General features: G+C 38.1%; 1 protein-coding gene across 2 annotated transcripts in view; it reads right to left on the reverse strand.

Moving 5' to 3' along the window:
• Positions 1-27441, reverse strand: part of RAB26 (RAB26, member RAS oncogene family) — a 509833-nt gene that overhangs the window by 33060 nt on the left and 449332 nt on the right. For both annotated transcript variants that reach the window (XM_053694654.1, XM_053694655.1), the window contains exon 6: positions 7696-7761. In XM_053694654.1, the coding sequence (XP_053550629.1) occupies positions 7696-7761 (66 nt within the window). The remainder of the gene's footprint in view (positions 1-7695; positions 7762-27441) is intronic.

Raw genomic sequence — 27441 nt, forward strand, 5'->3', positions numbered from 1 at the left:
TGGTAAAGGTAATAATAATAAAAAGAATGTGACCTTCTCTGGTAGTGACTCAGAGGGATCAAGTGAGGGTGAAATCATTAGTGAACAAACACGGCCAGATTTTGAAGATACTGCCCTTCCTAATATTGTACATATTCCCCAAATAGCTTATACAGATACAATGAGCACTAATCAAGGCTATGTACAACACAACACAGTAGCAGTTAAACCCAAACAAGGTAACTACACAGAATTAGCACCTAATATGTATTTTCAAAACAGACCAGACACTCTAGCCATCAATCAGGTTTTTCCCCAAGACCAGGATGCATCAGCGGGGGGAGGGAAACAGAACAAACAGAATACACAGCCCAAAGTGCATTATGCAAAGAATCAAGACAAGTATCAACTGAGGGAACCCCGTCCACAGACCAGATACAAATAATCAATTCCAAGATTATAGGCAATGTCATAAATTTATCATCCAAACAGCTTAGTATTGCACAATATAGTGTTTTGAATAAAGGTTTAAATTTTGCACCCACTATAGATTTTGATGTATTTAGAACTATCATGGATGTTAACAAATTAACACGAAATTTGACTCTGAAGAAACATTTTCATGGATTGAGTACACTTGATCATACCGATGTGCCAGTTACCCATGTTGATACGGATACCAGGGACCCAATTGATTTTGAACATAAATGTGACACAGTCACACTGCAACATCTGCAAATAGAATCAATGGGGAACTTGGGTAGTCGCAACATGGGTCCCAAATTCAAGGAGAAATCTAAATTCTACCCTATTCAAAACAGGGGATCAGTCATTGAAACATTTTACAACAGGGTCGAAAGGGATCTTTTACAACTAAAGGCCAATCAACCCCCAAGTAAATTTAATTTGTCTCTTGCTGAGAAGGGTGCTTTGGCCTCTCTGAAAGAGGACCATAGTCTGGTGATCAAAAATTCTGACAAAGGTGGAATGGTTGTGGTCATGGACCGACAACAATATATAGATGAAGGCCACAGACAACTATGTAATGAGAATAATTACTTAGTTTTGCAAAGAGATCCCACCACTCACTTTCGTTCCAAATTAGTTCATCTTTTGGATGATGGATTAGAACAAGGTTTTGTGGATCAGGCAACAATGGACTATTTGTTAGTTGATTGTCCGAAAATACCGTTGTTCCACCATTTACCTAAGACACACAAATCCCTGGAAAGTGTCCAGGGACGGCCAATAGTGAGTGGTGTGGAATCCCTTCTGGGTAATCTGTCAGAGTGGTTGGACTCGATCCTTCAACCCCTTGTTGTCACTCTCCATTCTTACATTAGGGATACTAAACATATCCTTAATGTTATGGATAATGTAAGATGGACACCACAATCTATCTGGCTCACAGTGGACGCAGTGTCGCTCTATTCCAGTATTCCACACTCTAAAGGGATAGAGGCCATTGCCTTTTTTCTGGAACACAATACTGATTACTCTGATGATTTCATTAAGTACATTTTGAAGGTCACACTTTTTCTTTTGTCACACAATTTTTTCAAATTTGAGGATGTTTTCTATCTCCAGAGATGTGGTACCGCCATGGGGGCCAAATTTGCTCCCTCCTTTGCAAATCTTTTTTTGGGCTGGTGGGAGTTTTACCACATCTTTGGAGATAGAAACCCTTACAGGAAATGTATCTCCTTTTATAGGAGATACATAGATGATCTTCTCTTTATCTGGTCGGGTAATCAGTCTGACATTCAGGGATTCATTGACTATCTGAATCATAATGACATTGGACTAAGCTTCACTTTTGAAGCAAGTCAGAGTTCAATTAACTATTTGGATATTACATTGGAGGGCAGTTCCGATGGCAAAATACTTTCCAGGATTTTCAGAAAATCCATTTCAGGGAACTCCTTACTCTTAGGAACAAGCTGTCATCCCAGACATGTTCCCTATGCTATTGCAAAAGGTGAATATACCCGGATTAAAAGGAACTGTACCTCCAATGAGGACTTTTGCAGGGAGGCAGAAAGATTGGAGATGAGATTAAAAGAGAGAAAGTATCCCAAAAAAGTGATCAAAAGGGCTAGAGAATCTGTACAAGTAATACCGAGAGAGAGCTTACTGAAAACTAAAAATAAGCACAGTACAACCAAACAGGGAATTACTTTTGTTACAACACACAGTACCCAATATCCTCAGGTATGTGAGATTATCAGGAAACATTTTCCAATATTGAAGGCTGAGGATAAATTGGTTGACACAGTCCGACAAGGACTCAGATGTGCCTACAGGAAAAGCCCCACATTGGGTTCTATTCTTTCGCCCACCCTGCTGAAAACTGACAAAGATGAGAGGGGATCATGGTTGGTACATACTGGGATGTACAGATGCGGTCACAGGAAGTGCAAGCCCTGTGATTATGCCAAGGTGACTAAGGAATTTGTGAGTGTAAGAACGAGGAAAAGTTACAAAATCAATTCCTGTATGAATTGTAAAACGGAATCGGTAGTCTATATGATTGAATGCACATTGTGCCAGATTCAGTATGTGGGACTCACCTCCAGAGACCTGAACTCTAGAATTAGGGAACATCTTTCCTCTTTCTCCACTAAGAGATCCACGACTCCAATAGTACAACACTTTGGAGTCTACCATGATAACAACCTTAAAGGATTCACATGGTGTGCTATTGAGAAAGTTTCTAGACCTGCTAGGGGGGGTAATCTGGACCAATTGCTCGCCAGACGCGAAGCCTTTTGGATTTTTACCTTAGGCACTCGGGTGCCTGATGGTCTAAATTCAAGATATGACGTAATGAACCTGTGGGAATAAATATTATGGTATTTCGTAATACATTTACCTATAGATCTCCTTGTATATTATAATTTAAGACTCATCGGATGGTCATGTGTGCTCAACCTGTATCATATCACATTGGATTACTTTATGGGGAGGTGCTATTTGTTAGCTTGTTATTTTTTACCATATATCATTATGATGACAATTTGTTTAGATATCTTTAATTCATACAGTATTTGACAGGTTACTCCTCATTTAGAATTATTTGCTTATTGCATGTTTATAATATTTTTATAATTTGTTTATACATTTATTTATTTTTGACACATGATAGCATCTAATGTGGTATTCTTTACTTAGGGTATTGTTTGAATTCTGTTGCCCATTAGTGCATTAGATAGGATAAGAGTAAAGATTTAACTCTCACATAACGAGGATATATTAATAGAGACTCCTATACGCACTATCTGGGCATTAGAATTTTTAATAACATTTAAATACTTACTAACCCTTAGTATTTGACATTTTGTCTACAATGTATACCACTATGTTGGTTATTGACATAATTATTGTAGTGTGTATTATTATAGTGCGTATGGGCTCAGGCAATGTATTAGATTGTGCGGTTCTGACACCAGTGGGTTAATTTTATACACTGTTGGTATTGGTTAAACTTGAAGGCGTTGTTTTTTATGTGTGCACCAATCACATTTGTTTTAACTAGTTTTAAGCAGGTGTGGAGCACAGCACAGTAGGCTATGACTACGGATTTCATCCGAAACGCGTAAGCCAGACTGTGCTGCGCCTTCTACACCATACCCTATCCTTGCTGTGTTTGCCGGTTTTAAACTGAATAAATAAAGGAATTAATTTTAAGGAAACAGCCTCCACTTTCTCTTTTCAAGCTATTATTGTCCGGAGTTTGGCTGTTTCCTGCTGTGCATTACGAGCTTATACTCTTCAAAGAGGATTGCATTGTGTGCTTTTCTACATTTGGCAGTTCCCTATTGCAAGCAGGAACTGTTTTTCACTACGTCACTGGCGGAGGGATACTGTATTCTATCGGAGGAACAAATGTCTGGAATAAGTTGAGGCGGAGCAAGGGATCTCTGCCTCGTTCCAGAGTGTGTTCCATTGGCCGGAATTGGGCCGAGCCCCCTTAGAGGCATCCGGATTGAATCTACAGCCGCGAATGGCGATACCCGCCTTCTCCATTGGATTGGGTGAGTGAGATCTCCATTGTCCACGCTGGAGCGAGTGAATGAGTGATATACCAAGGAACTTGAGAGTTTCTTTTTAGCACCTTGCACTTTATTTGATACCTTTTTGTTGTTAATACAATACAGACTGCCTATCATATTCTGGGTTTCCTTTCCTTACATTTATATGCACTTATATACATATATGTATGTGTTAATATGTGTATATGCGCTTATATACATTATGCATGTGTTAATATGTGTATATGCACTTATATACATATATGTATGTGTTAATATGTGTATATGCACATATAGACACAAACTATATATGTATATATTCATATACATATATATTTTTTAATTGCTGCCCAGGTTCTTTGCTGTGTCTGACGGCATCAAAACTAGGCTTTTATTGGAGCCTATGGAAGTGCGCGCTTGTGAGTGCAGAGCATACAGGCAATGCAAACGCGAGGTCTCGTTCGCATTGCGCTTAACTTGTAAAACAGCGCACATTTGCGTGTGCCAGTATTACTGAGTGGAGTGCAAATATCGCACTCACAATGTTGTGCTCCATTTAATCTAAATATATATATATATATATATAGTCTCTATATTTAATGGAAACACAGGAATATGACAATTAAAAAAAAATCCTACCTAGAACTTTTTTTATTGCCTGCTCTACTCACACCCCCAACTTATATCCCCTATAGAACATCTCATTGCCTACAGGTGGAATCACCACCCCATACATATATCCCCTATAGAACATCTGATTGCCTACAGATGGTATCACCCCCATATATATATATTTCCTATAGAACATCTCATTGCCTACAGGTGGTATAACACCTATATATATATATATATATATATATATATATATATATATATATATATATATATATATACACGCTATAGAACATCTAATTTCCTAGTCCTACAGATAATACAGATCACCCCCATACATATATCTCCTATAGAACATCTCATTGCTTACAGATGGTATCACCCCCCATACATAAATCTCCTATCAAACAACTCATTGCCTACAGATGGTATCACCCTCATACATATATACCCTATGGAAATCTCATTGCCTACAGATGGTATCCCCCATACATGTATCCCCTATACTATAGAACATCTCATTGCCTACAGATGGTATCACACCCCCATACATATATCCCATATAGAACATCTCTTTGCCTACAGATGGTATCACATCCCCTATACATATATCCCATATAGAACATTTCATTGCTTACAGATGGTATCACCCCCATACATATATACCCTATGGAACATCTCATTGCCTACAGATGGTATACCCCATACATGTATCCCCTATACTATAGAACATCTCATTGACTAGAGATGGTATCACATCCCCTATACATATATCCCATATAGAACATATCATTGCCTACAGATGGTATCACACCCCCATACATATATCCCATATAGAACATCTCATTGCCTACAGATGGTATCACACCCCCATACATATATACCCTATAGAACATCTCATTGCCTACAGATGGTATCACACCCCCATACATATATCCCATATAGAACATATCATTGCCTACAGATGGTATCACACCCCCATACATATATCCCATATAGAACATCTCTGCCTACAGATGGTATCACACCCCATACATATATCCCATATAGAACATCTCTGCCTACAGATGGTATCACACCCCCATACATATATCCCATATAGAACATCTCATTGCCTACAGATGGTATCACATCCCCATACATATATCCCATATAGAACATCTCTGCCTACAGATGGTATCACATCCCCATACATATATCCCATATAGAACATCTCATTGCCTACAGATGGTATCACATCCCCATACATATATCCCATATAGAACATCTCTGCCTACAGATGGTATCACATCCCCATACATATATCCCATATAGAACATCTCTGCCTACAGATGGTATCACATCCCCATACATATATCCCATATAGAACATCTCTGCCTACAGATGGTATCACATCCCCTATACATATATCCCATATAGAACATTTCATTGCTTACAGATGGTATCACCCCCATACATATATACCCTATAGAACATCTCATTGCCTACAGATGGTATACCCCATACATGTATCCCCTATACTATAGAACATCTCATTGACTAGAGATGGTATCACATCCCCTATACATATATCCCATATAGAACATCTCATTGACTAGAGATGGTATCACATCCCCTATACATATATCCCATATAGAACATCTCATTGCCTACAGATGGTATCACACCCCCATACATATATCCCATATAGAACATCTCTGCCTACAGATGGTATCACACCCCATACATATATCCCATATAGAACATCTCATTGCCTACAGATGGTATCACACCCCCATACATATATCCCATATAGAACATCTCATTGCCTACAGATGGTATCACACCCCCATACATATATCCCATATAGAACATCTCATTGCCTACAGATGGTATCACACCCCCATACATATATCCCATATAGAACATCTCTGCCTACAGATGGTATCACCCCCCCATACAGATATCCCATATAGAACATCTCTGCCTACAGTTGCTGGAAGGTAGTTCCACCTCTCTCTGTACGCAAACCCCACTGTAATTGTTTTTGTATCTGATCTCTGTCTCACATCAATTGCCACAGCTTCCTGGAAACCAACAGTAGGTTTATTCCATGGGTACCCAGTATTTTAAGATGAGGGGGTACACTGTCATTTTTTTACTTGTTCTGCTGGACAATTTGTGTAATTTTATATTTATATATATTTTTTTCAGTGAAGAAGCTCACGCTCCAACCAGGGAATTATTATGAAGCTAACTGTTCCTTTTAAGGGTTAAACGTACAGTTATATGCTAGCAATAGTGCAATAATAAACTGTTCCCTTAAAGGCCGCACCATAATTAGTTACTGAAGTATGATCAGTTGCTCTAAAAAAATATATAGTTTTATTTTTATTATTTTTTTTATTATGATTTTCTTTAAATAAAATTTAAATAGACAGAAACGTGTAAAAAGAAAATGCTCTAATGAGTCACAGTATTTTGTTATTGCACTATTTCTTGCATATATATCCCTGCAAAATGGATTAAACACATAGTTAAAGTTAGCTGCAGAGCAGCAATGCACTACTGGGAACAAGCTAAACACATCTGATGAACCATGACAAGAGGCATATATGTGCGGCCACCAATCCTCAGCTAGCTCCCAGTTGTGCATTATTGTGCATTATTGCTCCTGAGCCTATTTACGTATGCTTTTTAACAAAGGGTAGTAAGATACCAAGACAATTAAGTACATTTAATAATAGAAGTACATTTAAAATAAGCTTAAAATTGTATTATCTGTCTGTACCATAATGTTGATTGTTATTGTCCCTTAAATTTTTAATTTGTGTAGCTTCTCCCCTTTATAGAAACAAGTTTAAAATAAAATAATGGTTTTATAATGAGAATATTGACGTAATAAATTGATATATTAAATGCTGGGTAATACATGAAATATTTTGGCAGTTAAATGTGCATTTAAAATCATTCTCTTAAAAAATTAAACAAGGTACATTTTAAAACCCTTGAATTAATGTATTCAGTCTATATAACTTGTGCTTATAAAGAATTTCTGTTACACCTCAATGCAACGCTGCCAGTTGTACCTTACCTTGTTTCCCAAAAGCATGATAACTACGTCTTTCTGTGCATACTCGTGGATCTCCGTTAACCAGGCCTAAAATGAAAAAACAAACAGATTTGAATTCAATGCATATCAGGAACCAACTCAGTAAGTCAGTAACCTTTCCATTTTTGCTTTAAATCTTAGCTGAGAGCTTGTAAGTGAGTGCTGGACTTTCTCTGTGTGTTGTATTAATTTGTTTTGTAATTTTCCCTATGGTTCTTGCACCCAGACCTGTCTGGGGTTAACTGCCTGTGACTCTGGGGACAGCACAGCTTCCTGTGAGTGCCAGTGAGCACCCAGGGCTGGGCATGTTGCAGGGTCATGAGATGTGTACCTGGTCCGGTCTGAGAGTGCAGTTCCCTTCCATGTTTTGTATATGTCTCGGGTGATTACATAAGCCTGTGCACCCTTCACTTGTTTCCAGTTTGTTTAGATTGAGAGCTTGCATTGTGTGACTGTTTTAGGGTCCCAGGTTTTTTGGAAAGGACCTTGACGTGATACCTGGTCTTGTCCCATTTGGCCAGATGCGGTAACTAACCTTTCCATTTTTGCTTTAAATCTTAGCTGAGAGCTTGTAAGTGAGTGCTGGACTTTCTCTGTGTGTTGTATTAATTTGTTTTGTAAAAATATATATTTTTCTATTTTTGTATTTAACACGTATTTTCACGTTTCTTATCAATCATCACACAGTTTATATAACGTATATTTGGGTATTGTTTATATGGTCCTTTTAAGCCTATTTTAAGAATATATATTTTTTTAACTAGGTGGTATTTACTCCTATTCATTTTTCATTGCATATGCATTAGCACTTTCCATTAATCCCTCTGTACTGTATCCTAGTCAATTCATTGGGGCCTATCTATATAGCTCCGAATGGAGCTTGATGCCCCGTGTTTGAGCAGGCGGACAGACATCGCCGGAAATCAACCCGATCGAGTACGATCGGGTTGATTGACACCCCCCTGCTGGCGGCCTATTGGCCGCGAGTCTGCAGGGGGCGGCGTTGCACCAGCAGCTCTTGTGAGCTGCTGGTGCAATGCTGAATACAGTGAGTGTATTGCTCGCCGTATTCAGCGAGGTCTGGCGTACCTGATCCGCACTGTCGGATCAGGTCCGCCAGACTTTCTTAAATAGGGGCCATTACCTCTTTTCCGATTTTGTCATAGTATTATTATTATTATTGGTTATTTGTAGAGCGCCAACAGATTCCGCAGCGCTAATTATATCTTTTAGCACATATTGTTGTTTTTCTATCTGCTGGACCTACATTATTTTTTCCATGAATTAATAATATCACCTACCGTATATAGGTCATTTGGGTTTATTTGATCACATGTTGACAATAACCCATTAACGGTGACTTTGAAGGAACCCATTGCTATCTAACCTGTGTAATACTTTAGCCTTTTGGCGCTCCTATTGTCCTATATTTGTAACTATCCTTAAGACCTTGTTAGGGAGTATTTTTTAGTGTAGCTTGTATTCTACCTAGGTGCTGGTAATAAAATATAAATTTTATTGCTCTATAATACACTCGTAAACTGAAATGAATAAGCTTACAATTAATATACACTGTGAAAATATGCTCCCAATTTAGCAGAACACGCACACATTTAAAGGGACAGTGTACTCCAGAATTTATGTAGTTAAAAAGATAATTAACCATTCCCCAGTTTTGCATAACCATATATTAATATACTTTCTTTCATGTAATTGGCAAGAGTCCATAAGCTAGTGACGTATGGGATATACAATCCTACCAGGAGGGGCAAAGTTTCCCAAACCTCAAAATGCCTATAAATACACCTCTCACCACACCCACAATTCATTTTTACAAACTTTGCCTCCTATGGAGGTGGTGAAGTAAGTTTGTGCTAAGATTTCTACGTTGACAATGACATGCGCTTCTCAGCATTTTGAAGCCTGATTCCTCTCAGAGTACAGTGTTTGTCAGATGGATGAGAAGGGAGTATCACCTATTGATTCTATGGTTTTCCTCACGGGAAATCTGTTCATTGGTTCTCTGTTAACGGTCATAGAGATTCATCTCCTACCTCCCTTTTCAGATCGACGATATACTCTCATATTCCATTATCTCTACTGATACTGTTTCAGTACTGGTTTGGCATCTGCTATATGTGGATGGGTTTCTTTTGGTAAGTATGTTTTCATTACTTAAGACACTCTCAGCTATGGTTTGGCACTTTATGTATTAATATAAAGTTTTAAATATATGTATTGTACTTATATTTTACATGAGTCAGGTTTATGTATATTTCATTTTGCAGACTATCAGTTTCAAATTGGGAAACATATTTAGGAAGTTTTTTTTTTCTTACCTGGGGTATAGTCTTTCTTCAAATTGACTGCTTTTTCATTAATTTTCGCGGGCAAAATTAGGCTCGTGAGGTAGCAAAATACTGATATTTATTGCATCATTCTTGGCGCGAAGGTACGTTCGGTGATGCAAATTCTTCATTTCCGGGCGTCTTAGTTGACGCCAGGTTTCCTTGTACAAGGTTGCGCCATGACGCGAGTTGCATCATTTCCGGATGTTGTTAGCACCAAAAAATTTCATTTTGCGTTGCGCGTCATACTTGGCGCCAAATAATTTAATTATTTAAACCCCACTTCCTATATGCCTCTTGCCTTTTTTATGCTCAGAGGGCTATATACTGTTTGCATTTTTTCCCATTCCTGAAACTGCCATATAAGGAAATTGATAATTTTGCTTTATATGTTGTTTTTTTCTCTTACATTTGCAAGATGTCTCAATCTCATCCTGTCTCAGAAACCACTATTGGAATCCTGCTGCCTGATAACAGTTCTACCAAAGCTAAGTGTATCTATTGTAAATTAGTGGAGATTATATCTCCAGCTGTAGTATGTAACAGTTGTCATGATAAGCTTTTACATGCAGAGAATGTATCCATCAGTACTAATGCAATGCCTGTTGTTCCTTCAACATCTAATGTACATGATATCCCTGTGAATATAAAAGATTTTATTGCTGCTGCGATTCAGAAGGCTTTGTCTGCTATTCCGCCTTCTAATAAACGTAAAAGGTCTTTTAAAACTTCTCATAAAGTTGATGAAATTTCAAATGACTGACAACATACTGAATTATCCTCCTCTGATGAGGATCTATCTGGTTCAGAAGATCCTACCTCAGATATTGACACTGACAAATCTACTTATCTCTTTAAGATGGAGTATATTTGTTCCTTGTTAAAAGAGGTGTTGATTACTTTATATATTGAGAAAACTAGTGCTCTTGATACTAAAACTAGTAAACGTTTAAATTCTGTTTATAAACCTCCTGTGGTTACTCCAGAGGTTTTTCCAGTTCCTGATGTTATTTCTGATATGATTTCAAAGGAATGGAATAGGCCTGGTACTTCTTTTATTCCTTCTTCTAGGTTTAAAAAGTTGTATCTTTTGCCAGCAGTTAGGTTGAAGTTTTGGGAAAAAATCCCCAAAGTTGATGGGGCTATTTCTACTCTTGCCAAACGTACTACTATTCCTATGGAAGATAGTACTTCTTTTAAGGACCCTTTAGATAGGAAACTTGAATCTTATCTAAGGAAAGCCTATTTATTTTCTGGCTACATTCTTAGGCCTGCTATATCCATGGCTGATGTTGCAGTTGCATCAACTTTTTGGTTGGAAAGCTTAGCGCAACAGGAAACAGATCCTGATTTGTCTAGCATTGTTTGCTTGCTTCAACATGCTAATCATTTAATCTGTGATGCTATTTGTGATATAATCAATATTGATGTTAAATCTTTGTCTTTAGCTATTTTAGCTAGAAGAGCTTTGTGGCTCAAATATTGGAATGCTGACATGGTATCTAAGTCTAGATTACTATCTCTTTCTTTCCAAGGTAACAATTTATTTGGTTCTCAGTTGGATTCCATTATTTCAACTGTCACTGGGGGGAAGGGAGTTTTTTTTACCTCAGGATAAAAGATCTAAGGGTAAATCTAAAGCTTCTAATCGTTTTCATTCTTTTCGACAGAATAAGGAACAGAAAGCCAATCCTTCCCCCAAAGAATCTGATTCCAATTGGAAACCTTCTTCAAGTTGGAATAAATCCAAGCCTTTAAAGAAACCAAAACCAGTCCCCAAGTCCACATGAAGGTGCGGCCCTCATTCCAGCTCAGCTGGTGTAAGATAAATTGTATCTTTTAGAATTGTAGTGTGTTGCTAGTTGCAAACGCCAAGAGATACAAATTATAACCTGGCAATATGCTTCAAGCGTTTTGCTAAGAGTGAACTCACAGGAAATGCTGCTAGACAAATATGATTCTATTCAGACAAACAAGTGTGCAAGTCTGATAAATTCACAGAGGCAAATATGGATAGCTAGATCAAAAATAGAGTTCTTTAGCATAAGATCAATTGTTAATATAAAGACTGAGTAAGTACGGTTGATAATATGAACTAGAAACAACTTGAGAGAATCTGATTAGCAGAGTTATACTTGTGGTAGCCTGTGCTTGGCTTTCCCTTGCAGCATGGAACGCTGTAATGGCGGAGTGAGACTGGAGTTCTTCCTGAGAGCTGAGTGGCTAGTTGCAGTACTGGTCAGGCTGAGAGATTGTTCTGTAGCTTCCGGAAGGAAGGTGAGTTGAAGTCCTAGCGAAGCAGGTGAATGAATCAGCTGCAGCTGGAGATGTGAGAAAATCCTCTGTAATACTGTGGTGGAGCTGCACTTTAGGAGAGAGACTGACAGGCAATCTATGAAATGGATTCAGATGGCTGTGCAGATTAAGTGTCTTTAGTAGAAAGCAGCAATTAGTTAGAAAGTTCCTTTTTGAGGGTTAAATTCAAATAAGCAAAAGTTCAATATCACTCAGTTTGAGATGATAGCAGGAGTGACTTGATTTCTGTGAAGTATTCCAATCAGAACAAACAAAATAATCAAGCAAAGTAGATCTCAGGAAGTGAGGTTTTATAGGCAGGTGAAAAGGTGGAAGTGGAATGTCTTAAAGGGACATTACAGATCCCCCCCCTCAAAGCATCCGCTCCGAGGATGCAGGCTTAGCAGGATAACGCCTATGGAAAGCATCCAAGAGACGGGTAGCATGAACATGAGACCTTGGTACCCAGGAATCCTCCTCAGGACCGTAGCCCTTCCAACGGATGAGGTACTCCAAATGACCACGGTACATACGGGAGTCGAGTATAGAATCCAACTCAAATTCGTCATGGTCATCCAAGTGAATGGGCGGAGGTGGTTCTTTCGGCCTGCCCCTAAAGGTGCTGGATGTATATGGTTTCAGCAAAGACACATGAAACGTGGGATGCACCTTGTATCTAGGTGGCAGTTGTAGGGTCACAGAGGTTGGATTGAGTATCTTCTTTATAGGAAAGGGGCCAATGTATTGGTTAGCCAACTTCCTTGAAGGAACAGATAATTTCAGATATTTCGTGGATAGCCTTACCAAATCACCTAATTTGTAATTCGGACTATCTCTGTGTCTTAAATCGTAGTAATGTTTCTGCGAGGCTTTGGCAACCTGTAGATGTTCCTTTAGTAAGTTAAGAGAGTCCTGGAGATTGATGAGATATGAAGTGGCTGCTGGTGAAGTAGAACCTATACGCGAAAGTGGAATGCTTTGTGGGTGGTAACCATAGGTAGCATAGAATGGACTGACTTTAGTCGAGGCTGATATTGAGTTGTTGTATGAATATTCAGCTAGAGGGAGAAGAGAGTACCAATTGTCTTGCAAATGTGTTATATAGCAACGAAGATACTGTTCTAAAATCCCGTTAATTCGTTCGGTTAAACCATTAGCCTGAGGATGGTAAGAAGTTGTTAATCTAGGTCGTATACGTAGAACTGAACATAAAGCTTTCCAAAAATGTGAAGTGAACTGAGTCCCTCGGTCTGTTATGATGGATTGAGGGATTCCATGGAGACGTACTATATGTTTTATGAATGCGTCTGCGGTGTCAGTTGCAGATGGCAAAGACGGTAGGGGAACAAAATGTGCTAATTTTGTGAGATGGTCGACCACCACCATAATGGTGTTATGGTTTTGAGATACTGGCAATTCCACTATAAAATCCATTGAAATTATTGTCCAAGGAATATCCGGAATTGGTAAAGGTGTGAGTAGTCCAATGGGCTTTAGTTTCTGAGTTTTATTTCTAGCACAGACTGTACATGATACTATGTACTGTTGAATGGCATCTGCCATCTTAGGCCACCAAAAATATCTCTGAATTGCTTCCTTAGTCTTATATATACCTTGGTGTCCAGAAAGGGGGTTATCATGGAATTGTTGCAAGATATAAGTCCTAAGTAGTGTAGGTATATAGAGCTTGTCATGGTAAGTATAAAGTCCTGTTTTGTCTTTTTGTAGTTGTGGGATGTCTGGTATGTCATCAGTTTGAAGAGCTTTGAGGATATCATTTTCAAATGGTGTGAGGTTACCTATAATTTTGTCTGGAGGTATGAGACACATGTTATGTTCTGTCTTTTGATTTTGTTCATATACACGTGAAAGAGCATCAGCTCTAGAATTTAAAGGTCCTGGTCTGTATGTTATTACAAAGTTAAACCTGTCAAGGAATAATGCCCAACGGACCTGTCGTGACGAGAGGGTTCTACTCTGACGTAAATATTGAAGATTTTTATGATCAGTGTATATTGTGAATGGTCTGTTAGTACCTTCTAAGATATGTCTCCAGACTTCTAAAGCAGTCTTAATGGCCAACAGTTCCTTGTCGCCAATCGTATAATTTAGTTCTGTAGGTTGCAAAACTCTTGAATAGTAGGCAACTGGATGAAGCGTAGTATCTGTACTAGTTCTTTGGGAAAGGATTGCTCCTATGCCAATGTCTGATGCATCTGTTTCTACTATAAATTCACAAGTATGATCAGGGATTGACAAGATGGGTGCTGATGAAAATTTCTCTTTCAAGAGTTTAAAAGATGCATCGGCTTCTGTTGACCAAAAGAACTTTGTATTAGTTTTTGTTAGATTGGTCAGAGGTTTCACAATAGCTGAGAAGTTGAATATAAATTTGCGATAAAAGTTGGCAAAACCCAAAAAGCGTTGCACAGCTCTCACTGTTTTAGGTTGTGGCCAATCTTTTATTGCAGATAATTTTTCTGGATCCATTTGAATCCTATCTGGTGTGATGATATACCCAAGAAACTTTATCTCATGCACGTGGAATAAACACTTCTCTAATTTAGCGAACAATCTATGTTCGCGTAAACGTGTCAACACCCACCTAACATGTTTTATGTGTTCAGATGTTGTTCTGGAGTAAATCAGTATATCGTCTAAGTATATTATTACGCATATATCAATGAGATCTTTAAATATTTCATTTATGAAATATTGGAAAGTACCTGGGGCATTGCACAGGCCAAAGGGCATGACTCTGTATTCAAATAGCCCGTAGCGGGTTCTGAACGCAGTCTTCCACTCATCCCCATCTTTAATCCTGATCAAATTATACGCCCCCTTGAGGTCTAATTTAGTAAATATAGACGCACCGTTAAGGCGCTCAAGGAGTTCAGGGATGAGTGGAAGTGGATACCGGTTTTTAATGGTTACTGCATTCAGAGCTCTATAGTCTATAATTGGCCTTAATGTTTGATCTTTGTTCTTTACAAAAAATATACCCGCTGCTGCGGGAGATACAGAAGGTACTATAAAGCCTTTTCTAAGGTTTTCATCTAGGTAGTCTCTGAGATATTGTAGCTCTTGTTGTGATAGTGGGTATATTTTACCAAAGGGGGCAGCTGAACCTGGAACTAAATCAATCGGACAGTCGAAAGTCCTATGGGGTGGTAAGGTCTCAGCCTCTTTGATATCGAACACATCAGATAAATCCTGGTACTCAGGAGGTATGGTAGTCTGTAGTGTAGCTATAGTCTGTTGTGGGAAGCATGTGTTTTTACAGAACTCAGAAGTGAAATGTATGTTACATTTTTCCCAGTTGATACTAGGATTGTGTTTTACCAACCAGGGTAAACCTAAGATGACTGTGTGAATGGCTGTGGGTATGATGTCAAAGCTTTGAAATTCAACATGACCCTCTTCTGTCTGTAACAATAGTGGGATGGTGTGGTGTGTTACCGGTCCTTTCTGGATTAAAGATCCATCTATTACCTTAATAAAAAGAGGGTTTTGCTTTGAAATTATAGGTATTTTATTTTTTCTGACAAAGGAAGCATCCATAAAACAACCATATGCGCCAGAGTCAATAACAGCTTCAGTCTTGAACTGATGTTGATCCCACTGCAAAGATAAAAAAACGGTAAGTGCATGAGTCTGTTTCTGCAGGGATACAGTATAGATATGGGATGGCTTACCCTTCTTAGTACGTTGTAGAATGGGACAAGTACCCACTGTATGATCTTTACTAGCGCAATAAAGACATAGGTTAGAGGTGCGTCTCCTTGCTTTTTCCTCTGGTGTGAGGGGAGCCTTGATAATGCCAATCTCCATGGGGACACTTACTGGTGTGTTTCTGTCGATATAGGTAGCAGTTGGTCTTTTAAATGAGGAGTCAGAAGTCAGTCTCTCAGTGCGGCGTTTCCTTAGCCTGCGGTCTAAGGTGATTGCCAGCTTAATAAGTCCTGTTAGGGTCTCAGGCATCTCTACTCTGGAGATTTCATCTTTTAAGATGTCATTGAGCCCAAGCCTGAATTGATTTCTTAATGTGATGTCGTTCCACAATGTATCTGTGGCCCACATCTGGTATTCTGTGACATAATCCTCAACAGGACGTTTTCCCTGTCTGAGAGATCTAAGTTTGGTTTCTGCATTTATTTGTGTGTTGGCATCTTCATAAAGTGATGCCATTAAGGAAAAAAATGCATCAAATGAATTCAAAATCTCATCACTGGATTCAAAAAAACGGTTAGCCCAGGTCCTGGGTTCCCCTGTTAAGTATGAAATAACAGTACACACCTTTATTTTTTCTGTATGATAAGTGCGGGGTTTCATAGAAAAAAGCAGCAAACAAGAATTTTTGAAGTCTCTGAAATCTGACCTCTTTCCTGAAAAGACTGCAGGAGGGTTAATGTGTGGTTCAGGAGGGTCTAGATTTCTAGGAGTTATTATTTCCTTATAAACATTTTTTAAAGCAGTGTTCTCAGCTTGTAAGTCTGTGAGCGCTCTTGCCAAATAATCAACTTTTTGGTTTAAGGTTTCAAACTCTGTTTTTATGGCTTGGGAGTCCATAATTATATTTAAGGCTTGATTATTATGTAAGATAAATTGTATCTTTTAGAATTGTAGTGTGTTGCTAGTTGCAAACGCCAAGAGATACAAATTATAACCTGGCAATATGCTTCAAGCGTTTTGCTAAGAGTGAACTCACAGGAAATGCTGCTAGACAAATATGATTCTATTCAGACAAACAAGTGTGCAAGTCTGATAAATTCACAGAGGCAAATATGGATAGCTAGATCAAAAATAGAGTTCTTTAGCATAAGATCAATTGTTAATATAAAGACTGAGTAAGTACGGTTGATAATATGAACTAGAAACAACTTGAGAGAATCTGATTAGCAGAGTTATACTTGCGGTAGCCTGTGCTTGGCTTTCCCTTGCAGCATGGAACGCTGTAATGGCGGAGTGAGACCGGAGTTCTTCCTGAGAGCTGAGTGGCTAGTTGCAGTACTGGTCAGGCTGAGAGATTGTTCTGTAGCTTCCGGAAGGAAGGTGAGTTGAAGTCCTAGCGAAGCAGGTGAATGAATCAGCTGCAGCTGGAGATGTGAGAAAATCCTCTGTAATACTGTGGTGGAGCTGCACTTTAGGAGAGAGACTGACAGGCAATCTATGAAATGGATTCAGATGGCTGTGCAGATTAAGTGTCTTTAGTAGAAAGCAGCAATTAGTTAGAAAGTTCCTTTTTGAGGGTTAAATTCAAATAAGCAAAAGTTCAATATCACTCAGTTTGAGATGATAGCAGGAGTGACTTGATTTCTGTGAAGTATTCCAATCAGAACAAACAAAATAATCAAGCAAAGTAGATCTCAGGAAGTGAGGTTTTATAGGCAGGTGAAAAGGTGGAAGTGGAATGTCTTAAAGGGACATTACAGCTGGTGGGTGGCAGATTAAAATTTTTCCAAGAAATTTGGGCAGATTCTGTGCAAAATCAATGGATTCAGAGTATTGTCTCTCAAGGGTATCGAATAGGTTTCAGAGTAAGACCTCCTGTGAGAAGATTTCTTCTCTAACACGTTCCAGCAAATCCAGTGAAGGCTCAGGCTTTTCTGAAGTGTGTTTCAGATCTAGAGCTTTCAGGGGTAATCATACCAGTTCCATTTCAGGAACAGTGTCTGGGGTTTTATTCAAATCTATTCATTGTCCCAAAAAAAGAAAATTCATTCAGGCCAGTTCTGGATCTGAAAATTTTGAATCGTTTTGTAAGAGTGACAACTTTCAAAATGGTGATTAAAAGGACTATTCTGTCTTTTGTTCAGCAAGGTCATTATATGTCCACGATAGACTTACAGGATGCATATCTTCATATTCCGATTTATCCAGACCACTATTGGTTTCTGAGATTCTCTTTTCTAAACAAGCATTACCAATTTGTCGCTCTTCCATTTGGCCTAGCGACAGCTCCAAGAATTTTTTCAAAGGTTCTCGGTGCCCTACTCTCTGTAATCAGAGAACAGGGTATTGCGGTGTTTCCTTATTTGGACGATATCTTGGTACTAGCCCAGTCTTTACATTCTGCCGAATCTCACACAAATCAACTAGTGTTGTTTCTTCAAAGACATGGTTGGAGGATCAATTTACCAAAAAGTTTCTTGATTCCTCAGACAAGGGTCACCTTTTTAGGTTTCCAGATATATTCAATGTCCATGACTCTGTCTCTAACAGACAAGAGACAAATAAAATTGGTTTCAGCTTGTCGAAACCTTCAGTCTCAATCATTCCCTTCAGTGGCTATGTGCATGGAAGTTTTAGGTCTCATGACTGCAGCATCGGACGCGATCCCCTTTGCTCGTTTTCATATGAGACCTCTTCAGCTTTGTATGCTGAATCAATGGTGCAGGGATTATACAAGGATATCACAATTAATATCCTTAAATCCCAATGTTCGACTCTCTCTGACTTGGTGGTTAGATCACCATCGTATAGTTCAAGGGGCCTCTTTTGTTCATCCAACCTGGACTGTAATCACAACAGATGCAAGTCTTTCAGGTTGGGGAGCTGTCTGGAGATCTCTGACAGCACAAGGGGTTTGGAAATCTCAAGATGCGAGGTTACCAATCAATATTTTAGAACTATGTGCTATTTTCAGGGCTCTACAGGTTTGGCCTCAGTGGAAGAGAGAACCGTTCATTTGTTTTCAGACAGACAATGGGGCCTATTTATCAAAGGTCTTGCGGACCTGATTCGACAGTGCGGATCAGGTCCGCAAGACCTCGCTGAATGCGGAGAGCAAAACGCTCTCCGTATTCAGCATTGCACCAGCATCTCACAAGAGCTGCTGGTGCAACGCCGCCCCCTGCAGACTCGCGGCCAATCAGGTTGAATTGTGGCAATTCCTGTCCGCCTCATCAGAGCAGGCGTACAGGGTTATGGAGCAGCGGTCTTTAGACCGCTGCTCCATAACTTGTGTTTCTGGCGAGTCTGAAGACTCCCCAGAAACACCGGCCTTCAAGCTCCATTCGGAGCTTGATAGATAGGCCCCAATATCACATATGTGGCATATGTCAATCATCAGGGTGGGACTTACAGTCCCCAAGCTATGAAAGAAATTCCTTGAAGGGACAAATCTCTGCTCTTTCTGTTTTATTTCACAGAAAGATTACTAAGCTTCCTTATATTCACTCTTTTGTGCAGGCTTTGGTCCGTATCAAGCCTGTCATTAAATCAATCTCTCCTCAGAGTCTTAATTTGGTTTTGAAGACTTTACAGGTTCCTCCTTTTGAACCTATGCATTCTTTGGACATTAAACTACTTTCTTGGAAAGTGTTGTTCCTTTTGGCCATCTCTTCTGCTAGAAGAGTTTCCGAATTATCTGCTCTTTCTTGTGAGTCTCCTTTTCTGATTTTCTATCAGGATAAGGCAGTTTTGCAAACTTCATTTAAATTTTTACCTAAAGTTGTGAATTCTAACAACATTAATAGGGAAATTGTTGTTCCCTCTTTGTGCCCTAATCCTAAGAATTCTTTGGAGAGATCCTTACATTCTCTGGATGTTGTAAGAGCTTTGGAATATTATGTTGAAGCTACTAAAGATTTCAGGAAGACTTCTAGTCTATTTGTTGTCTTTTCTGGTCCTAGGAAAGGTCAGGAAGCTTCTGCCATTTCCTTGGCATCCTGGTTAAAGCTTTTGATTCATCAGGCTTATTTGGAGTCGGGTCAGGCCCCGCCTCAGAGAATCATAACTCATTCTACTAGATCAGTTTCCACTTTGTGGGCTTTTAAGAATGAAGCTTCAGTTGATCAGATTTGCAAAGCAGCAACTTGGTCTTCTTTGCATACATTTACTAAATTCTACCATTTTTATTTATTTGCCTCTTCGGAAGCAGTTTTTGGTAGAAAAGTTCTTCAGGCGCCTGTTTCAGTTTGAACCCTCTGCTTATGTCTTCAGTTTTTTCTTTTCAATTATGAGAAAAACGTATTTTTTGGAAGTGTGGATTTAATTATTCCAGCAAAAAATTGCTGTTTTTATTTTTATCCCTCCCTCTCTAGTGACTCTTCTGTGGAGTTCCACATCTTGGGTATTACTATCCCATACGTCACTAGCTCATGGACTCTTGCCAATTACATGAAAGAAAACATAATTTATGTAAGAACTTACCTGATAAATTCATTTCTTTCATATTGGCAAGAGTCCGTGAGACCCACCCTTTTTATGGTGGTTATGTTTTTTTTGTATAAAGCACAATTATATTTCCAGTTCCTTTTTTTGATGCAGTTCCTTTTTCTATCACCCCACTACTTGGCTATTAGTTAAACTGAATTGTGGGTGTAGTGAGGGGTCTATTTATAGGCATTTTGAAGTTTGGGAAACTTTGCCCCTCCTGGTAGGCTTGTATATCCCATACGTCACTAGCTCATGGACTCTTGCCAATATGAAAGAAATTAATTTATCAGGTAAGTTCTTACATAAATTATGTTTTTTTACCTATGTGATTACCTTGTGTCTAAGCCTATGCAGACTGCCCCCTTATTTCAGTTATTTTCACAGACATGCATGTTATCCTATCAGTGCTGACTCATAAATAACTTTGCAGGAGTCAGCACAATGTTATATATATGGCACACATGAACTAGAGCTGTCTAGCTGTGAAAAACTCTCAAAATGCACTGAGATTAGAGGCAGCCTTTAAGGGCTTAGAAATTAGCATATGAGCCTATCTAGGTATAGCTTTTCAACTAAGAATATCAAGAGAACAAAGCAAATTTGATGATAAAAGTAAAATGGAAAGTTGTTTAAAATTGCATTCCCTATCTGAATCGTGAAAGTTTAATTTTTACTAAACTGTCCCTTTATAGAAATTGTGCATATTTGCTTAATAGTGGGCACATTTTGTTAAATGATGCACAATTAAAAAAAAAGTATTAAAAAGTATAAATTTCTCATTTCAGAGTTGCAGTTGATAATTAATTGACCTAATATCATTGCTGCACAGCCTTTAAATGTTTCACCCACATATGAAGAAAGTGTTTTGGGTTTTTTTTCTTTGAAATCTACATCTCCAAAACTCCCTTCAGTATTTAATTTTTCCACTAGATGGCAGTAGAGAAACACAAGAAGACCTCTGACTTCCTAGTGATATTTTGAACCATGTTTAAAACTCAATTAATTGTCTTGTCTTCTTTCTTCCTCTGTATACACTGTCCAGAACGTCTTGTCTTGGTCTGAGCATCACTTGATAAATTACTTAAGGCTTTAGAAAGGCTTATGGTTTGTTATAGAGTAACAATTGTTTTAAGCAGCAGCCTATTTTGCCCAGAATCTCCAAACCTTCATAATTATGTAAGAATAGATTAAAATTGCCAATTAAAATGTACCATTGTATCTCCTATCATTTGTATTGTAAAATAATTTGTCATCATATTTGTCTTTAACAGCTGAAAGCAATATTTACAAATGTATTATGTTTTTGAGGAAATTATCTGTAAATATCTCCATTACTGTTACAATGTATCATTCCTGTTTTTTAAAAAGCTATTTAATAAAGAGCATCTTTTCCTGAGTCTTTATTGAATGCAAGTTTTTCCTATCAGTAAAAAAAATACAAAAAATGACAGCTATGTTAAAGGGACATTAAACACAAACGGTACCTGCATGACATTTTTAATTAAAGTGAAGGTAAAGTTCGCATCTTTACTACTATTCTAAAGTAACTGGAATAAAAAATAATGTGAGTTTAATTCATCGTTTTTGTTAAAATTCGATATTTACCTTGTTATCCGACATTTAAAACTATTTTCTCCGTGTTCTATAATCTGCCCGTTTTTTTTTTTGTTTTTTTTTCTGCAGCCAGGTCACGTTTTTCTATTAGCCAATGATCTGTCTGGCCTTTAGGCGGTCGTCATTTGACGTCACCGCATAACTATTGGATCTGCGCATGCGTTAGATACACTTCCTGTATCTTCTAAGCCGTGCTCGTTCAAGATTTGCTCATGCGCACATCTCCTACACTCATTCAACTCTGCCGAACGCACTTGGTTTCAATACTATGTTGCAACGGGATTAACGCATGCGCTTCAGAACGGGAAAGTTTTTAGTCGCGCATGCGCAAATTGCGGTTGAGCCGTATTGTGCGCATGCGCTAGATTGAGTAACATCGAGAACGCGCATTTACCATACGTATAGAGCGGGTGTCAACGCTCTATACGTAATAGACAAAGAAAGCAGGAAACAAATGTAAGGCGGAGCTTTAATCAGAGGGACACGGACAGATCAAGTATCGATTTTATATTGATAAGTTAACAAATATTACATAAAAACTTAGCGATCATGATATATTTTGAATAAGTAACACACTACTACTTTCATTTCACGGAAACTTTACCTTCACTTTAAGGAAAACAAAACACCATGGTAATATACATTCAAAACAGAGCTTTTATAATTCTCCCAGAGAGGCTAGAATACCATTTATCTGAGCATGAAACACCTTTACTTATTGGTCACTAGAAGGAGAATAGGGACATCAATTTCACCAGACTAGTGGAGTTAATAAAAAAATAAAAAAACATTTGTTTTGAATTAAGATGTGTTTTATACATATATACCGTATATATTAGATTCAAGAAGGATCACCAGCGCTAAAACCTTAGTAGTTATCATTTATGTGCCAATCTTTGTGCACGGATGTAATGTATACCTTAGAGTGTTAGTATATTTAGTATGAATGAGAATCCTTGTTGTGTTTAGTGGGTGTGTTATAATACCGGGTTGGACTCTAGATATGCCTGTGTGGTATGTACAAAACACAGGGAAATCTATCCCAATAAGTGTATGATAGTGTGCTGCCTTGATATTGACACAGTGCACTCCTGTCACTGTTACAGTTATGTTGAAAAGAGCAATCAATAATGGTGAAAAGGTGCTCTGCTAAATTCTGTCTTTCCAATATATAAACAGTTTTGCTTAGAATAAGACAGTTTTTTCGATAATGAAATATGTGCTGTTAAATAGGATTTCTTTTGTAGAAGACTTCTTGGTGTAGTACAATGAAGTAAAGAATTCCTGCTTACCAACTAGAACCTCAATCATATGAGGTAAGGTATCTGCTCGGCATGGGTAAAGATGATTGTGTCTTTAAATCCTTGCGTAGTGACCTTTAAATGTCCTAGACTGATTGTTGTTCCCTTGGTTTAGAAGGAGCCTGGGTATTCAATGGTAATCCTGGACTCTCTGTTGTTCTTTCATATGTTGGTGAGAATATTGGTCCCCTCAGAAATGTGTAGGGCAATCAGTGATGGTTTTTGTCCTTACGCGTTTCGAAGTCACACTCTCCTCTGACAAAGAAGTCTGTTGTGACTTCGAAACGCGTAAGGACAAAAACCATCACAAAAACAATCCATTTGGATTACTCATTGTTTTATTAAAGCTGTATATATATTGTGTTACCCACTAATTTTGCCATTCTATTTTGATACATGTATCTATTTAGATCGTATGCCTAGTAAAAATATTGTTTTTCAACACACACCAATTGTATAACATCCACACCATTATATATAAGGGCTCTTTTGTTAGCACTTTTGCTGTCAGTTCTGAGTTTATCCCTATTCTCTTTGTTTAGAATTTTTGCCATCTCGCATATATGTGTGTTCCAATATTGGCATTTATCTCTTTTGGATCTCTCTTTTATAGTTTAGCCACTGCCAGTGCGCCCTCCGTGTGGGTTTTTAACACAGGTGTAGGCTGCCTTTCAATCCTGACTATTACGTTTGTGTGACTTGATGGCTTTGCTGTGTGATTTGTGGTATTATACGGTTCAGTGTTGTGCTGGCATGAACTATTTGTTTGATACATGGGTAGGCTCTAAGTCTATTGCTTAAGTCCAGTGTTATGTTTATTACAACGGTACGAGTGGTTAACTGTTTTTTCAGGGTATTACAAAATTACGTAAACATCGAAGTGACAATAGTTAGACTAAGGGTTGTCTTTATTGATCAGCTGCTCGGGCCACGGAATGTCAAAACCCCCTAAGCCCCATCCAATGAATGCGTTTTTCTAGCCGTATTAGTGTGCTCAGGTGGTACAGGTGTTATGAGCTCATTTCCAGTGTTGGGAGGTAAGATTGAAGGTAAGAGCTGCAGTTTGTTACAGTAGTGTAACACTTTGCGACTTTATTAAGCTGTGTCCGTTCATAGCCACGTAGCTATATAGTTGTTAAAACTTAAGTTGTTTATGCAATGTATTTTGGATGTTTTTTTTGTTGGTCCATTAACACCAGTGTGCAGTTCTGGCTAATGTTTATCGTATTCCCTGCTATCATATAGGTGGCACGGCTCTGTCTCTATTTTGTAATTTGCACAGTGTTGGATATAACTACTTTACAGACTGGTGCAGTTGCTGATATTTAGCTTGTACCCATAACTACATGGGGTCTGATTTTTCATATTTGAGAATAGAGTTTGTTTGTTCCACTTGTTTTCCATGGCTATTAAATTCCACCTGGCTCATAATATAAATTGTATTCACGCTTTGTATGTAAGGTTACACTTTTGCTGGATATGTTGCCTGTTAGGTTTTTCTGGTATTGCGCCTTGGGTTATTACTATGGGTCTGTAGCTAATGGGGTTTCACTTTAACCACGATTGGACGAATGGATGTAAGAGCTAAATGGCTATATTTTGCCTTAATACTTTGTCTTAATACATGAATTGGTCCTTCCAAGATCGCTCACATAATTGATCTCACACTTAGCTGTGGTTGTTAATTACATGTTATAGACACTGTGTATCGTTGTAATATGGTGTGATCTCGTCTAAAACGCTGGATGGGCACACCTTATCCTTTGTTTAGTTTGTTATTCTAATTATCTATTGATATGCATTTGCCCACTGGTAGAACATGTATGATTGTGATCTAGTGTATTGTTTAGTCTTAGCTTGGACATAGTATAGATGCTGTGTCTTGCAATATGGGCTCTCTTTGACCTATGGGTCATACATCTGGGTATATCTACCTATATTGTTTCATTGGCTCTATATAAGTTAGGACCTAATAGTGTGATAGATATCACTGTGATTGTGTGGTTAGCACGGCCACTCTGTTGGCTTTGAGTTAATGGTTATCCACTCATAAAGATTTTAATTTAGGTTAATTATGGTGTTGGGTGTTTGTTATCACTGTATATTATATATTTTGTTAGTATATTTTCTCTTTCTTTTCATACATTTTACAGATTCTCTTTGTCTTGAAGAAGGCTCAGATGTGATTGATGATTCAATAAAACATTTTTTGTGTTTCTCTACAAATGCCTGAGAGTGCCCTTCACTTCCAAATAATGTTATATATATATATATATATATATATATATATATATATATATAACATTATATATATATATATATATATATATATATATATATACACACACACACATACATACACACATTCTATTCTTCTTATATTTATTTGTAATACAACAATGTATTTCTGCAGCGCTTTACAAGGGTAACAATAAATAAGGGCAGGACAGGGATAAACAGATCAACAATAAGACTAGAGGTCATCACTAAAAAGGTTATTCAAAGGGAATGTTAATGGACAGCAAAACAGAGAAAAATAGCAAGTGGTGAATGTGCCAGTCTTATAACTATGTCCTTAAAAGGCTATAAAAGTGCAAAAACAAATAACTCTAATATCTAAGAGCATTTTATTATTACTGTTGCTTGTATATAACAATGTGTTTAACTCCTGTAAATGAATTAGATATATTGTTAAAGTCAGCCCCAGAGCGGCAAGACAGTACTGGGAGCTAGCTGAACAAATCTGGTGAGACAACGACAAGATGCATGTGTGTAGCCATCAATTACCAGCTAGCTCCCAGCAGGGTCGGACTGGGACCAAAAATAGGCCCAGGCATTTTAAGGAAGTGCAGCCCACTCCCAGTTATACCCCTGCCCAAGATAGAAACAAGGGGACCGATTTATCACAGCCCAAATGGGTCATATACCCCTGTATCCGCATGAGCCTTCAGGCTCGCTAGAAACAGGAGTTAAGAGAAAGTGGAGTACATCAATCCGCCCAATCTCATACGATCGGGTTGATTGACACCCCGATTGGCCGCAAATCTGCAGGGGGCAGCAATGCACCAGAAGTTAACCAGAACTGCTTGTGCAATGATAAATGCCGACAGCGTATGCTACAGCGGATCATGTCCGCCAGACATTTCATAAATCAGCCCCAAGGTGATAACACAAACAGGGCAGTATGCAAGTATATACTAGCGAACAAAAGAGAACATAACAGAAAATGAAACATTTGGGGCCAGATTACGAGTGGAGTGCAAACGTTTGCGTGCGATAAGGGGTTTATCACTCGTGTTGGCGCTCGTCTGGCTTACCGCTCGTTTTACGAGTTGAAAGTAAACACAATCGCTTGAGCGCAAACTCAATTTACACTAAAATGATTACCTTGACTTCAGAGCTCTGGTTAACTGTTTCACAAAACAAAAAAGTTGCACAAAAATACATTACAAAGTACAGTTACGCTCATAATAACACTACCTAATAATAATTATTCACAAAAAAATATTACACAAATAGTTATAAGGGCTCAAACATATTTTTCTCAGGTGTAAGAAAAAAAAGGCAGGCAAAGGGCTTTAACATAGACATAAATACATATACATCTTTAAAATTGTATATATGTATTTATATGTGTATTTATGTATTTATATGTGTATATATGTATTTATATGTGTATTTATGTATTTATATGTGTATATATGTATTTATATGTGTATATATGTATTTATATGTGTATATATGTATTTACAGACAAGTACATTGGATCCATGTGCAGTTAAGTAGATGTAAACAATGAAAAAACATATTTGTGCAATATGCATATTTAATAAAGGGTTATACTAGTCTAGTTTATTTCTCTTGTGGTGTATCCAGTCCACGGATCATCCATTACTTGTGGGATATTCTCACTCCCAACAGGAAGTTGCAAGAGGACCCACAGCAGAGCTGTTATATAGCTCCTCCCCTCACTACCATATCCAGTCATTCGACCGAAAACAAGCAGAGAA

Source organism: Bombina bombina, chromosome 11, assembly GCF_027579735.1.
Source record: "Bombina bombina isolate aBomBom1 chromosome 11, aBomBom1.pri, whole genome shotgun sequence".
NCBI lineage: Eukaryota > Metazoa > Chordata > Amphibia > Anura > Bombinatoridae > Bombina > Bombina bombina.